The sequence below is a fragment of the Sceloporus undulatus genome, chromosome 4 (genome assembly GCF_019175285.1).
Source record: "Sceloporus undulatus isolate JIND9_A2432 ecotype Alabama chromosome 4, SceUnd_v1.1, whole genome shotgun sequence".
Lineage (NCBI taxonomy): Eukaryota > Metazoa > Chordata > Lepidosauria > Squamata > Phrynosomatidae > Sceloporus > Sceloporus undulatus.
In genome coordinates, this window is record NC_056525.1 from 165,368,092 (window position 1) to 165,384,300 (window position 16,209).

Here is a 16,209-nt window from a genome sequence, read left to right on the forward strand (position 1 = left end):
CATCTCAGTTCTTTTGCATGAAATTCTTTGCAGTATAATTTGGGGAGAGTTAAAAACATGCATCTTCCTTACAGAAGATCTCAGGAAACTGCTTAGTATTGCAATAATAAATCATTCCTTCTGGAAGTGAAATAAGCACTCATTAATGCTGTTCAGAGATGGTTCCACATATTTTCTTGTTTTAAAACCTCCTTTATAGATTATGCTGGCTGAACTTGTGATCAGATGTGGATGTAATTCTTAACACTGGATACACAGGGAGGAGAGAATGAAGAAGAACTGAAAAGGGGGGGGGGGGACAAAGCATTCTACATTACAACTTTATTTAATTTCCAAACATTTGTAACTTTAGTATAATGTTTGGGATGCACACATTCCCAATAAGCCCTAAAAGGCCAGCTTACCTACATGATACATATGTGTTTGTTATTAGTTTGATAAAAATGGTTTGAACACACCATTTCTCTCTGTTTTATAGAAGTGTATCAATTTTTAGATAGTTATGCTGGTTTATTAGGAAAGATCTATAAGGTGCAATAGAGTAGTTAGGACCAACTAAAATGTTGCAAAGTACAGTAGTAAACAGGCATACAGATCTTTCAGTGCTTTTGTTATAGCTGGATTTATCACAAAACTACATCCAACTTGACTAAAAGCTTGAGCACTATTTTGTAACATTTTAGTTAGTCCAAATAGAGATATTAACATTACTGTGATTTTTAGATACTTTTGTGTTTCCTTTTATGAAACAAACAAACAGAGCTGTGCTGGTCCATAAAGGTAAAAGAACTCAGAAGGCCACAGGTAGGTAGTGCCTTTATTATACGGGAAAAGAGATTCCACCTTAACTTTCGGAAGAACTTCCTGACAATAAGAGCTGTTTGAAAGTGAAACACACTCCCTCGAAGTGCAGTAAACTCTCCTTTTGAGGTTTTTAAACAGAGGCTAGATTGCCATGTGTCAGGGGTGCTTTGATTGTGTGTTCCTGCATGGCAAGGGGTTGGCCTGGATGGCCCTTGAGGTCTCGTCCAACTCTATGATTCTATGACCAACCAAAATAAAATATGAGTGTGCAGGTTTTTTAGATATGCAGAACTCTCGGCATGTTTACATGGGCCATTAACATTGTTTTCCCCCTGCCCTCATATGCCTTGTTCACACATGGACAAAGGTTCGATTTGAGTGCAGCCTGTCTTTATGTGGGAAGGCCACCAAATCCAGACTATGCCTGCCTTAATCCATTTTTTAAAAACTCACCATTTTCTCCAGATCTTCCAGGAAAATCTAGAGCACTCCAGAGTGATGCCATCGCTGCTTGTAGTGCATGTTGCTCTCTCTGAGGTCACAACAAAGTGCCCAATCATGTGATCAATGCTGTGCAAACTCATTTTCAATCTCAGGGAGCGGTTGCTTGACATTGCAGCCAATAGGAAGGCCAGAGAAGTGGGGCTGGCCAACCTACTTGGGGCTTCCCCATGAGACTTTGGTGGTATAGGCAACAGTGCAAGCACTCAGCAAGGGGTACACTAGCCTCACTGCCCGTCAGCAGGGGATTCATACAGTAGCTTTTGCCCATGTGGAATCCCAGATCTGCCACCCTTGCTGGTTCCCGATTGGGCTGTAGATTGTTAGCCAACAATCAGATTGCCCAGTGCTCTGATCTCGAGCCATACATGGCCAAGTCTTTTACAGCTGTTGCCAATAAAAGTTATGGCCTTTTCCAATCCAATATCATGATGCCTGTGTAAATTATTGTAAAGTGTAGCCCCTTGTAACCTAGCCACTGGGAACAATCGTGAGACTCAAAATTTTGCTATATGCAACAATGAAGTGATTATATGTCATTCATTTAGTAGTAAAATTTGCTCTGAATATATGGTATATGTAGACTGATTTACTCAAAATGATTTACTAATTACTAGTAGCTCTTCTGGGTGTGTGTATGCAATTCTATATTGCAAGTATAGAAAACTATAATATGAAGGCCCAAATACCATTCCCTGCCCCCCAGCCTCCAATGACTAGATGATGACAGCATCATCTGCTTAAAATGTACCTCAGGAATGACCAAACTATACTTTCATTTTACAAGCTCTTCAAATATGATCCTTGATTTGTTTTAAGGGAATGAATCAAATCAGTTAAGAAGCTCCACACACAAGTATACATATCTGAAATTCGCAAGGAAGCTGGAAAGTGGTGGTGGAGAGATAGCTTTAGAGCATTAGCAGGAAGGAGAAGGAGTACGGCTCATGGTATTATAGTTGTGTCTTTGCCAGTATCATGTAATAACGATACTATCTTTTCCCTGAACTACTTCCTTCTCATTCTCAGGAATTTATTCCTAATCAGGACACATTCCCTTCAATGTCTTAGAGTGTCCTTATACTTAGAGGTGATTATGACTCCTGTGTTGTTGTTGTTGTTGTAGTTGTGGTCTTCATGACTGCAATTTCTTATGGTTCAAGTGGTCTATTCATTCAAAGTACAGCATTAATTCTGTTTTCTTCCAAAATGTAGACGGAAACACATAAAGAATAAATTCATCTGATTCCAACAAGTCTTCCAGCCAGTTCTTGCATCATAGTGCACCCAGTGTGATTAATACTTTCAAGGGGATTAAGTTGTTATAGCAACAAACCAGCACTTGAAACTTGTAAAAGTCTGTTCAGGTCCTTTGTAATAAGCACATGGCCTGGAAGAGTAATTTCCTAGCATTCATTCCTATAACTGCCCAAGTAACATTTTGGTTACCACCCTTTACATCTGCAGTGCAATTACATTGAGTGGCCTCTTTGAGTGTTCTTTTAATAAAGCATTTGCTCATAATTTGTACATCAACTAGAGAAAAATAACTTCTGGAGGTCCTTACCATGACCCTCACTCTCTTTGTTGTTTTTAACTGTCCTCGAGTCGACCCCATCTCAGGGACCCTGAAGATGAGACATTTCCAAGCTCCTTTCTTCCTCTGCTCTGCTCACATCCTGTAGATTCTTACCTGTGACCTCCCTAATTGAGTCTATCCATCTAGCCTAAGGTCTTCTTCTCTTTCTACTGCCTTCTACCTTTCCTAGTATTGTTTTCTTTTCCATTGAATCATGCCTTTTCATGATGTAGCCAAAGTATGTCAGTCTCAGCTTGATCATCTTAGCTTCCAGGGAGACTTCCAACTTAGTCTGTTTAAGGACCCATTTGTTTGTCTTTGGGATTGTGCATGGTATCCTTGGCACTCTTCTCCAGCACTACATCTCAGATGAATCAAGATGATACTGAGTATCACAAATCCTGGAAACTGCGTTTGGGCTGACACCTTGTTCTTACCCAATGAAGATGAAGGTTCCATTGTACCATCTGCTGCTGGTGGCAGAAACGTGCCAGAAGGCATGATCCAGGCTGGTGAAAACCCATTTTCTGGTGGGAAGTTATTAGACTAGGGATTTGAATCTATATACAGTACCATCATATAGATCTAAGACAAGAAGGGAGTTCATCTGGCAGAATGAAAAAATAAATGGCATAGTCATTTCAAGGAATGGTCCTCGCTGTTGAGCAGATTCCCTAATCAATGGTTCATGAGGTCCAAGTCCAAGGGAAACAGGGTGCCCAGTCTTGTGAATCCTGTTCAACTGAAGCATATTAATGTCCCTGAAAATAACACCAACATGTGTTCTTTCCATTCAATGCAGTTGTTTTAAGAGCAGTTTCATTTGCTTGCCCTCTGGAACTTTAAAAAACTGGGACACTTTTTTAAAAAATTTAAAAAAAACTGTGGGGGTTGGAAGATTGAAATTCATATCTTCACACCTATGGATTCCCGGATTTTTGTACAGAGATCATACTTTCCTGACTCACATTTTCATCTGTGAAACGGCAATATAAAAAGCCAGTATACTTTTGGAGAAGGCTAAAGAAAACAAAGCACTCAGAAAATCTTAAATGACACATACTAATACAAGATGAAAAATGACTCTGGATTTCTTTTCCTTAAAAAAAAAGAGAGAGTGATATATTTAAAAGCTTATTTAAACTTCTATTGTCAGTGAGATTTCTCAACAAGCAGCTTTGCTATTTCACTTTGCCTGTGGCAAATAGCTAAAGATCAGTTATAAAGCCTTATACAAATACTTTCATATATTGAAGGAACAGTATTTTGACACTTGCCAATACAAGGAAAAAGACATCTCTGATTTAACATCTCACAACACAGTAAGAGCATTGTACATTCGTAAATGATGAAAATGTTAAAATGAATTAAAGCAGAAAGGTTCCCAGTGTTCATATTATCAAGCTCACACTATTTTCCCAAGCATTGACTTCTATTGCCTTACAGTGCTGCATCAAGTGATGTAAAACAATTAGACCATACAAATGCAAAAGAAAAATTGTACTGGTGAATATGAATTCATTATTATTTCTTCCAAGCATCCCAGCATGCCATGGGACACTACTTGTTTTTTCTTATAGTGTAGTTGACCAGGGAGCAGTGGCAGTTAGTGACTTCAATGTCAAGGGTCAGTAAATCTGCACCAGGTTTTAATCCAGACATTAAAGGCTCACCAGAATAGGATAAACACCAGAATAGAATCAGCTCCTTGGATAGCTACTTGAAAATTCAGACTGAAACACAGAATGGATTCAGTGCTGCTTAGGCATGGGAATTAGAAGCTTCCACTGTTAGTAAGTAATGATTAAATCATGGGTTAATGATAGCTAAAGAAATATATCCCCACTATTTACAACTATAAAATTATTGCTTTTACAGCCTATTGCTTTAATTTAGAAAAAGGAAGTAAAAGTAATTACATGGATGACTTGTACCAAATGCATCAGATATTTGTGGTTATCAGTTATTGTTATATCATTCAGTGGCTGGTGTAAATGGAACATAGCTGTATTCCTGATAATACTAACAGTACATTGAAGCCTGTAATGGTTTTATTCTACTGTAAGAGAAAGACTAAAATTTATTCATGTTGTTCATCCCTGCAGTGCACACATGTAAATCTGCTCTCTACAATCTGGACTTTTGAAATCATACCATGAATGCAGCAGCATCCTTACAGACTCCTTCTACTACAGTAATGATTCTGTAGATCATCTCCTTGGTATAAACCAGTGGTTCCCATACTTTGGTGTTCCATATGTTTTGGATTTCAGCTCCCAGAACTCCTGACTGTTAGCCAAACAAATTGGAGCTTCTGTGAGTTGCAGTCCAAAACACCTGGAGCACCAAAGTTTGGGAGCCAGTAGTATAAATATTACTAAACATGCCTGCATCCCATGCTGGTGGAGGCAAGTGTTACTGTAAAGATACTGTTACATATATTTAAGTTTAAATTGCAGCCAGTTGCATATAGTAAAACTATTCAAGCTGTTCCTTTTCCATATCTCATAAGAAACTATACCCAAGAAGCTTCATCCCACAAGTTCTGAAACATACGGGAATGAGGTGTCTCTTCTGTTTCTTAAATAAGCACAGTTGTTTAGTGTGTATTGTTGACTAATTGCTCAGGCAGTTAGAATAATGCTGTATGTAGTGCATAGACCGGTGCATTATGAATCTGCAAATAATGTATGATTTAAAATTCAACATGTATCCTTCAAGACATACTGTATAAATTGTTCTAATGATCTGGCACAATCACAATAGTCGGCAGATAATTATAGCAAGGCTTTTCAAATTGCAAAAAACATCATTTCCAGCAGTTGTGGCCTGAAAGGACATGTGTGACAAGCCACTGCAGGAAATGGTAACAGATACTCTTGTGAAATTAGTTTGAATGATTTTACAATATTTGGAATTTGAATGCGATTTATATATGTCATCAGCTATCAAGATGAAAATTTGGCCTTCAAACCTGTTCTGGTGTCATTTTTAATGTAAATAAAACCAAATACATTTGGATTTTTATTTACCTGCCATTGTTAAATGACAAAACAGTCAGGAAAAGCATATATCCTTAAAACTCTGCATCATTACATTTGAGCTCATTCAGCTCATAAGACTTTAAAAAACACTTTGGTGGAAATTCATCCATTTTAATTTAAACACATATTGTCTGTTTCGAGTAAATCTTATGCATACTTTCATGATTGGATTTCCATACCCCCAGAAAAATAGCACCATACTGGTAAAGACACTTTTCAGCTGTGTGGTGGTTTTGTTGCCTTGAACACTTGGAAGCTTGGTCTAGAAGAAGGAGTCAAATGACATAGTTAAAATCAGCCTTGATTAACAAGTCTGTATTCATAGGTGACAGAAAAGTTAATAAGTGCTTTTGGTTGGAATTGATAAGAGGCAATTATACTTGCTTCAGTTTCTCCATAAAATGGGCATACACATGTGTGTATTTGTGTGTGTGTGTGTGTGTGTGTGTGTATGTGTGTGTGTGTGTGTGTGCAAAGAAAGAAGAGATAATAGAATCCCCACTCAGTGACAATGCTAACTAGGGGATTTGGGAAGTTGTAGTCCAAAAAGCAGCTTCTTCAAGCTCTCTTTTGAGTTATCATGCACTTGTTTACTAACACAGGAGTGAATATTTCAGAAAGAAAGTTTTTTTTCTGAAACAATGTTGGCTTGCATGAATATTCACTGACACCTAACATCTAAACACTTGAATTGCCAAATTTCCCTGTAATTCCTACATAATGTCCTTGACATAACATCCTCTTACATGATGTTACACTAGGTCAACAAAGAATATTCATCCTCACCCCACCTCTAGTCAGTTAGGGTCGTGTTGTAAGTTTACAGATATTGTTTGCAAAGAAAATCTTGGCATATGCAAAGCATGAATCCAAGTCAAATAGTTAAAACAGTACATTTGCATACTGAATATCACTATGTTTCCTTCTATATACCAACAGCATTGTATTCATCGTATATTACTAATTGTTATGAATGGGATTTGCATGTGAAAATTCCATTTATAGGTTTTGTTCTATTATTGACACACCTTGGCAGATTATAGAATTTTGTAGAAACCTCAAACCATTCAAGAAACAATTTCACCATAAAATATTAAAGCCACTTAATTTCTAAATTTCTTTGTTTTACATTCAGTAATTAGTAAAGGTCCATCACAAACATGTGGTAACAAGACATTATTATGCAAAAATAAAAAACTTGGAAATCCTATTGCAACAACGATCAAGTGTCTGCCTACTTCTGTAGGCCATTCTGCCAAGAAATTGAAGAACACTTTGGCTCTTCCTTCACCTCTACAAAAATTCCTCAAATATGTGACCTCATGATGGTTAAAAGATAGCCAGACCCAGGCAGTGATTTTATCGCAGATTGAGGCCTGGCCATGTCATGGGTCATGGGGTTCAGCATGTGAACAGGAAGGTAAGAATTGCTGAACTTTTACCTCAGTTGTGCAGCCCCATCAGAGAATAAATGGACCAAATCATTCTACAGCTGTATAAAGATGTGAACGGCTGAGTACCTATTGCATAGAGGTCTTTGTGTTCTAGACATGATCCAGCATTATGATTGGACTGACTAGGTTGCAGCTTTGTAACAGTTACTAAGCCATTATCACACAAGAACACAGGATCATTTATCTCCTAATTTAAGTGACACCTGTTCTTCATTTGCAAGTCAATAACTCTTAATTATCCTCAGTGGAAGTTTAAACAAAGATTTTTCCCTCTGTTAAAACTAGTAAGCCATTCAGTAATGGCAAATAAATTTGAAACGGCAATATTTTTCTGTTTATTTTTGTTCTGATGCTGGAGTCAATATCATATAAACCTAGAAACTGATGGATCAAAAACCAGTATTGTGTGATGGAGAAGAGCAGATAACTAGCATTGTAACTGCTGTTTAAATGTATAGTTCCAGTCTTTTTTGACTTTTTAATATTTATTGATAAGGTAACAATTATTAAAGGATTGATTATTATATCACTAACAATGATTGCTTATCATATTATAAAATAAGGAGGTATTAAACATGCAAATATAATTTTGTTAAACTAAATAGTATTTTTATTTTCAAGACACCAGTCAAAGTACAATAGTGAAAAGTCTCATAAACCATGGCCTGAATCCAACTGCTAGTCCCAGCTAGAGGAGACTCATTGAATAAACTGCTAATTTACGTAATTTCTATTGATTCAATGAGCCAACCATAGTTGCATAAACCTCCACCATTTCAGAGATGAAAACTGGGACACATGGCAAGCAACTTCAGAGTGTGGTGAAAAGGGTATGACCAGGGAAAGGACATAGAAAAATAATATTTTGAGCAACAGACACTTGGTATGTATGAACTAAGTTTATGAAAACCCAAGAGGGAACCAAAGTGAGTCCACAGGGAATAACACATCTGTTCCTCCCCCCCCCATCCTGCTGAGTTGAGTGCAAACAACTTTTGCAACAATTGAAGTAAAGTGAGGGTGGAAGAGCAAAGGAGAAGATGGAAAGAGAAACTAGGAGATTTCAAAAAGCAGCTGAGAAAGTGGGTCTGCAGATAATTACGATTGTTTCTGTCAAATCAGAACAGTTGGAAGGTATTTTGTTGGTTTTAGGTCAAGTACTGTAGAATAAGAGACTATTTTTGCTGAACTTTGGTTGCTTCCTTATTCACGTTAAAACTCTAACCCCAGATACAAGCACACACAAATCCTAATTAAATATTTTCTGGGGAGCAGAATTCTAATGCATTTTTAACCCTTTTTTAAAATTACTTTAAATAGCACAAAGCTATCTTTGGGGTGAAACAGACCATCCCAAAAGGGTGGATTGGGGCTGCCCTGGTGCTGCAGCAACCACACGCCTTGGCCCTAATTAACCCAGAAGCTGACCCAAATAGGAGCGGAAAAGTTCTGCTCCTATTCAGACTGGTAAAAAGCCACCTTAGGCAGCCACGCTGCAACGCCAGGGCAGCTTCAGGCTGCTCCAGGGATGTGCGGTGTCAAAATGCCATGTCCCCAAAGCAGATTGAAGCCTTCCCCATCTGAACAGCTGGACTGCTTCCATTCTGCTTCCGGTCAAAATGCCATGCCCCAAGCCACCTGGAGCTGGCTTTTATGGCTGGTGTGTTCAGCTCCTTTGTCAGGTTTTGAATGTTATGGAAATTAATAAAATCATTTTAAGCAAACAAACAAAAAGCTGAATATGGAGATTATTAATAAATGAGCATCATGCAGAGGTAATATAGGACACTCGCACGTTGTAGATGTGACATCGGTGACATACATTGATGCCCCATGGTAATGCGTCTTGTCAAGTAGTCGACATCTTGAATGTTGGTGGGAAAGGACTACTGAAACATCTGAACTCAAAAGACAATTGCTTCAATCCACCATAAGTGCTAGCTTTATTCCACTCTTTTAGGAGCAGAATATACTTTATATTCAATGGCAAATCCTCAGGCACATAGAAAATAATACATATGAATGGAAAGTTGCTGTGTGTCTGGGCTTTGTATTGTATCTACTGAAATTAGTGTGTCATTTTTGAAGCAATTTGGAATTGTGATGCTAGACTCTTACCATCTGTGACATATCTGTACCTTGCTTCACCCAGTAGCTGCTGTCTGTTGTCAAACTATGATAAGAAACAAATGAAAAGAATTGATTAGAATGTGATGAAAACATTAGTATTGGATTTATTTTGTCTCTCTAAACATACTAAACTTGTCTTGACTTTTGATTTAATGTATCAAATAGAAGTGATACAAAAATGCACAAAGCGGCTTGACAGCACCCAGATGAAAGTAGTCTGTCTGATCTTACAAGGCATTTTTTTAGCGTACAGTTGAAAAAACATTTGTGCAATGGAAAACTGATAATGTGCAGTCGGAAAAATTGGAGGGAAACAAGACACATTAGCTTATTAAGTGTTTATTATTGAATGGCAAGGACTACATGCATCTAAATAAGTACTGTGCTTCAAAACACACTGCCCAAACATATTAAACGTCTTGACTAGTATCACCTCGTTTTTATCTTCATGACAGGCCACACTACTAAATGTGGAGTAAAATGGACTACTATATATACTCATGAAATTTTTGTCAAAAAATTGACCCAAAAAAACTGAGTCAGTTTATTAATGGGTAAATGTAAGTACTGTACTGTACTTTAACTCATATATAACCATCCCCTGATGAAAGACAAGAGTTTAATCCACCCTGGAAGCATTGACCCTCTCTATACTCTCTCATCCATCCAGCCTTTAGTATTATACCCGCTGGAATTTTGTAAGCTTTTTGGACATCATTTTCCTTTGTTTCACTCTTTAGATCCTTTGTCACATGCCCCTAAATTTTACCCTCGACTTTTCCATGGCTCATATCACAATCCATAATTTTGGCCCCCAAACCTGCCCTCGACTTATACATGAGGTCGACTTATAGTAGTTTAAGTTTTTGGCTGAATTGTGATGATCAAGTAATCTTGGTGAAAACAGGAGAAGCCCAGTTTTGGAGAGGTAACAATTTTGGCAGAATACATTTGATGAAACAGCAGGAATGGTGTAAGTCTCAGTAGTGAAAACTTCAATGAGTTGAGATTTACATTGGTACATGAGACGTTACATTTTCCTCTTAGCTTATTAGCTAAGGCAAATTCATAAATCAATCATTGCAGTACAGTAGATTAGAACTGCTGACCTCTGTGAAAGGAATGGCCACTACTAAAGGATGTAAGTAAGAGATAAAGTGTTTTTGTGTGTGTTTGGCTTTTCTTAATGTGGGTTGTCAATTGGGGGGGGGGAGAATAAAACAAACACTAGATCTTATGCATGAATTGATTTTTTTAAATGCACTAATTTCTGCTGATCGTGTCTCAAAGTGACTCATTAAGAAGTAATGTTTCTGATAACTTTCCATTTCAGGAACAAAGTGAACTATTTTCTAGCTTTGTTGGCATCGATGGCATATTGTTACTTCCAAAGCAGCCACAATTTTAGCTACCATGTGTTAGAAGGTCTGGTTTTCTTGAAAACATCAGCACATCTGAAATTAATCACTGTAGAAATTCCCACAGTACACAGTAGGCTGATCCACAGAGCAAGCGTAGTTCAATCGATATAGTATCTTTCATTTTTCTCTTTCCATCCACGTGTGCCTCTAAGAAGGAAGATCTATACATAAGTGATGGATTCGACTCAGGAGCAGGAATTAATGACACCTCTTCAGAGAAAGATTTAATCAGTAAGATTGGGATGCTTCAGTACTGAAGGGGGGGACCAAAAAAACCAAAGAAACTCTTTCCTGACCCCCAAAAACTGATGTATCACAACTAAGATAATAAAACAAAGATCATAAAATGTCTTTCATAAATTTACCCAAACTGCTTTTTAAGCCTAATTTGTTCAATCCAACTAGAACGCACTAGTGAGACCTTTGCCTATACATTTCAGCTGTAAAAAAATAATTTATAAACAAAGTAGTTCTGTGAGAATGCTTTCATTCTGTCTATATTCCTGTTGTGGGGTGTGGTGGAATCTGAACTTTTCAGGTGGTATTTACCAAAAGAAACTGAGCTGTCCCAGAGCTTATATTAATCTGATTTGCAGAGTATCCACTAGCACCTGGGGACCTACTAAAGTTGTTTTCTTTAAATGTGATGTGAAGAGGTCAATGCAAATAGCATTGTGGGTTACCCTACAAGATAGCAGCCTCTTTATAACATATGGAGAGAGTTTGAATTATTGTGTTTGCATGCTGATTATTTATTAAACAAGGGTTCAGCCTTACAGGTAGCTCCCTGTTTCTTTCACTAAGGGATTAAAGTTTTCCAGTCATTTTGGATTGATTTTCAGTGGTAAGTTTTTCTCCAGATAGCATTTCAACATAGCAGTGTGGTCTAGTTGATTGAGTAGTAAACTGGGAGTCAGAAAACCACCAGCTCTGCTCTGTGCTTAGCTGCTGACCCAGTGCAGGATGTTGAAGACATTTTCTTGCTCATGAGCTCTCCTCTTTGCTTTTTCTCTGCCTCAGTTCTTTAGAAATGAAAATTCTGCATTGCCTTTTGTAGACTTTTGTAGTATCAGACCTATTTGTGCAAATTTGCTGCCAATCGCAGTAACATGAAGAAGGGCATGTGATCCTAATTTATGTTGAAGCTCTTTGTTTATTTAAAATGGGGGGAAAGATATGGAAATTTGCATTTTGCACTTCATAAAAGTTTCTTTGTAAAATTTTAGCCAGCTAGCTGTAGTAACATGGGGTGTATTGGCTAGCTATATTAATGCTATGAAGTTTATATCTTTATATATTTTTAATTCACTTAAATTTAACAAGTATATTTGGCCACCAAAAATAAGATGTTCTGCAAACAAAGGCATACAGTATAACCAATATTCTGGTTTTTAATGTAATCCAGTTGCAAAATGTAGACTTTTGTAGTGACAAAAGTTATCACCTGACCATTTTTTATGTCGGAATGCCATCTCCATTTGATACTGTTCCAAAGTGATTTACTGCATAATTGTTCTTGCATATCTTTCAAAATGCATAAAGATGGCAGGCTACCAGTCCTGGGAAACCTTTGAAACATGACCTCAGCTACATAGCCAAAGACACAAATGGCTAGTCAATATTCCAAAAGCATATCTTCAAATACAATGCCCACTTAACCGTTCTGTCCAATGGCTAATTTAATTGAACTTGAGGTGTTACAGGACTGTCAGCTAATAAACATGCTAGGAGAGAAGGCCATTTGGAGGAACAAAAGTGTGCTAGGGTGAAAAATTCCTGGGTTTGGGTTGTTAAAAGGCACATACCAATTTGTTCTGATGTTTAGAAAGCATTCTCACAGAGGCCATTTGTCCATGGGCAAATGGTGTGGTTCTCCCAGAAATGCTGCCATCTGCTTCACTCCTGGCTTGGCCAGTTTGGTCACATTCAATACAAGGAGAGAAAGCACTTTTGGAAGAGGATAATCAAATGCTTCTTCTTTCTGAACGTTTGTATATATTTTTGAACTTTTAGAGTGCCAGGAAATAAAGATTATAAAACAGTTCTACATTGTTACTGACTCTACCTTGACATTTCAAGATGCATTAACTTTGGGTGGGTTAAAGAAGCACTGTGTTAGTGGGAAATATATTGTTGCACAGTGAGGGGAAGGAAGTGTTATTGCATAGATAATATTTTAATACTAATACAAATAATGCTAATACTAATCATACCAATAAATAAGTTAAATAAATAAATGTAAGAGGTTAGACAAATTAGACTGCATTGCATTATTTCCTTCATCTTCATTTGTTGCAACGCTTCAGGTTTTCCTAGAAGTGCTGTTACTCTGCTTTCTAGATTTTCTAAAAGTACAATACCTTGTGTGAAGGAGAGTCAGAAGCAGGTGTACTAAATCAGGATTTGCTTCTCTTTCTGCAGGCAATGTGGCTAATGCTGCAGATGGATGAGCCAGAGGACTTTGTAATAGCTACTGGAGAGGTACACAGTGTCCGTGAATTTGTGGAAAAGGCATTTGAGCACATTGGGAAAACTATTGTGTAAGTAGACACACGTAGTAACAATAACTTTGGATGTCCATTGTTTGTTTAATCTATTTATAACCCACCCTCTAGACAAAAAGGTTCTCAGAATATCTTACAAATAGTTCGACAGTTCATTGTCCTCAAAATTACCAACTAAATAAAACATGACACTCAAGGGAAAAAGCTTGGTAGGGGCAAGATTGAGTTCAGCACCTCCTGGCTGAACCTCTCCTTCAAATGCCCAAGAAGGGGCAATTGGAACCTAGAAGGAGGGCTCTCACCCGCCACTAGACCCATGGACTGTGATGATGTACCTAGCTACTTTTTTCTCCCTCAGAATTCATAAACTTTTCGTTTTAGTTTATGTATTGTAGTCACTTTTATAGATTGGGTGTCAATTGTCATAGTATTTTTCATCCATTCTTTCTTACTAAAGAGAAAGGGAGAAATTAAAGAAGTAAAGGGGGGGGGAGAGATAAAAGAAGTCTGCCTATTGGAAGAACAAGGACATCTTTTATATGTGATAGCTGATCAGTTTAAGAAATTCTATCTGATGTCCATTTGCATTTTAATCCATCCCTTTCTGAAAGTTTGAGGTGGGTAACAGTGGTCCAGTTCCACACTGAATATCTCCCTGTCCTCTTAGGGAAATTGAAATTACAGCCATTGTTGGACTTCTCAAAACTGTTAAATCTTTAATTTTTTGTGGGTTTTGGGAGCTATGTGGCCATGCTCCAGAAGAGTTTATTCCTGACATTGTGCCTGCATTTGTGACTGGCATCTTCAGAGAATGCTGGCATTCAAGAGGTTTGGGTATATATATATATATACTGTGTGACCCTGGGTAGAGAGGAGTGATTTCCATGTCAATCTGTGTATTGTTCTGTTGTTGATGGCAAGGCCTCAGGGTGGGAGGATATGCAAAGAGGATTAGTGTCTGTTTAATTAGTGATCATTGTCTGCTGGGAAAACCCCTGACCCTGGGTGGTTTTTCATTTGCATGGGTTGCCATAATTGTCCACTTTTACCAGGGACAAAATGTGGAACAAATTCAAGACCAAACTGTAGGACAACTGCAGGACAAAACTCAGCCCAAAATGTAGGACATTGAAGAAAAATGGTGGACCTTAAATGTCCTACATTTTGAGCTGAGTTTTGTCCTGCAGTTGCCCTACAGTTTGGTCTTGAATTTGTCCTACATTTTGTCCCTGGTAAAAGTGGACAATTATGGCAACGGTTTGGAGCAGAACCCTTCTGCCACCAGAAGGCTGATCTTGGATCCAATCCATTGCATGTTTTTTAAGATATCATTTCTGTTCTCATGTTGCTTTTCCATACAAATGATACCCAGAGCAGAATACATCCAGGAAACAAATACCCAAAAATACATAGTAAAATATATAACATGGTAAAAATATGAGAGGAGATTTTTAATATCACAACAACAAAATATGATGATCAATAATCCTGTGGTTTTGTTGGTCCCAACTAAAGTAAACCCACTGAATCAATGATAACCTGATAAGCTGACAATTATTTACATTCCAGTGATTGAAAGAGTCTACCCTAGTTGGGTTTAACAATTGGATGTAAGGCCCTGTATTTGATTAATCCCAAACATTAATAACCAGTGGAACCATGAGGAACCAATTTTGGGAGTGGCTCAGCTTTTGAACAAGGGAAGGGAATTCCCTAATTGTGAGGTGAGAACCAGGCTTGTCAGTCTTTCACTTTTCTGTTCAAATCCAATGTGTTATTAAGAGGGGTTGATCTGTGATTAAAATTCTGTAATATTGCAAGCTAGTCTAGTAGCATCTTGCTACATTTTATTGCTTATGCCTTTTCTACAGTGTTTTCTCATCCCCCAAAACAACTTTTCTTTAAGAAAAGAAACCAAAAAAGAAACAGTTCATCACAAAAATAGTTTCCATATTCTGACTAGCCTTCAGTTTCTATAGGAATCTCACTGCATTTTCATTCTATTAAGCTGTGAATGTACTGAGGCATAGGAGATTATCCGATTGGGATGGAAGCTGGGAGTAAAAGGCATACTCCTGACAGAGATGTGTGATTGCGCTGAAGATTTTCAGACGCATCACGCTTATCCAGTACTGAACCCATGAAGATCTAGGAATGCTCCAGCAACAAACCATTCATGGGGAAGTCCTGGGAATGGTTTGTTGCTGGAGCATTCCTGGATTTTTATAGGTTAAGTCCTGAATAAGTGCAGTGTCATCTGAAAATCTTCAGTGCAATTGCATGACTTTGCCAGGAGTATGCCTTTTTCTTCCCTGATTTTCCCCTGTCTGATAATCTCCATAGATGCAGATTGTTTATGTGCATATTCCCCATAGTTTTACTACAAATGCAAAATTCATTCCTAAGGCCAAATAATGAAATCAGAATGGATTTGAAAATACTTTCAGTAATTTGTATTTATATTTTTATTCTTGTTGTTTTCTTTTTTAAATTTTCTTGCCTCTGTATCTTCTTTTGGGCCCTGGGCTTAAGCATCGAATGGAAAGCCACAGGTTTTTCCACCATGCTGGCATGAGGGTTATTCTACGGGCCAGCAGAGTTGTTGCCATAGCTCATGAACATCTGAGAAGGCCAGTAAGTTTGGTCCAAAACTCACTGCAGAAATAATCCAGTTTGAGACTGATTTAACTACTCAGTGCTAGGGAATCCTAGCAATTGTAGTTTATTGTGGCACATGAGCTCTCTGACAGAGAACGCTAAATATCTCACAAA

The 16,209-nt window shown here is 37.7% G+C and overlaps 1 protein-coding gene across 2 annotated transcripts in view; it reads left to right on the top strand.

The window, feature by feature from the left end:
- The window catches only part of GMDS (GDP-mannose 4,6-dehydratase), a 348,578-nt gene that overhangs the window by 239,884 nt on the left and 92,485 nt on the right, over nt 1-16,209 (top strand). For both annotated transcript variants that reach the window (XM_042466035.1, XM_042466034.1), the window contains one exon: nt 13,355-13,473. In XM_042466035.1, coding sequence (XP_042321969.1) covers nt 13,355-13,473 — 119 coding nt within the window. The remainder of the gene's footprint in view (nt 1-13,354; nt 13,474-16,209) is intronic.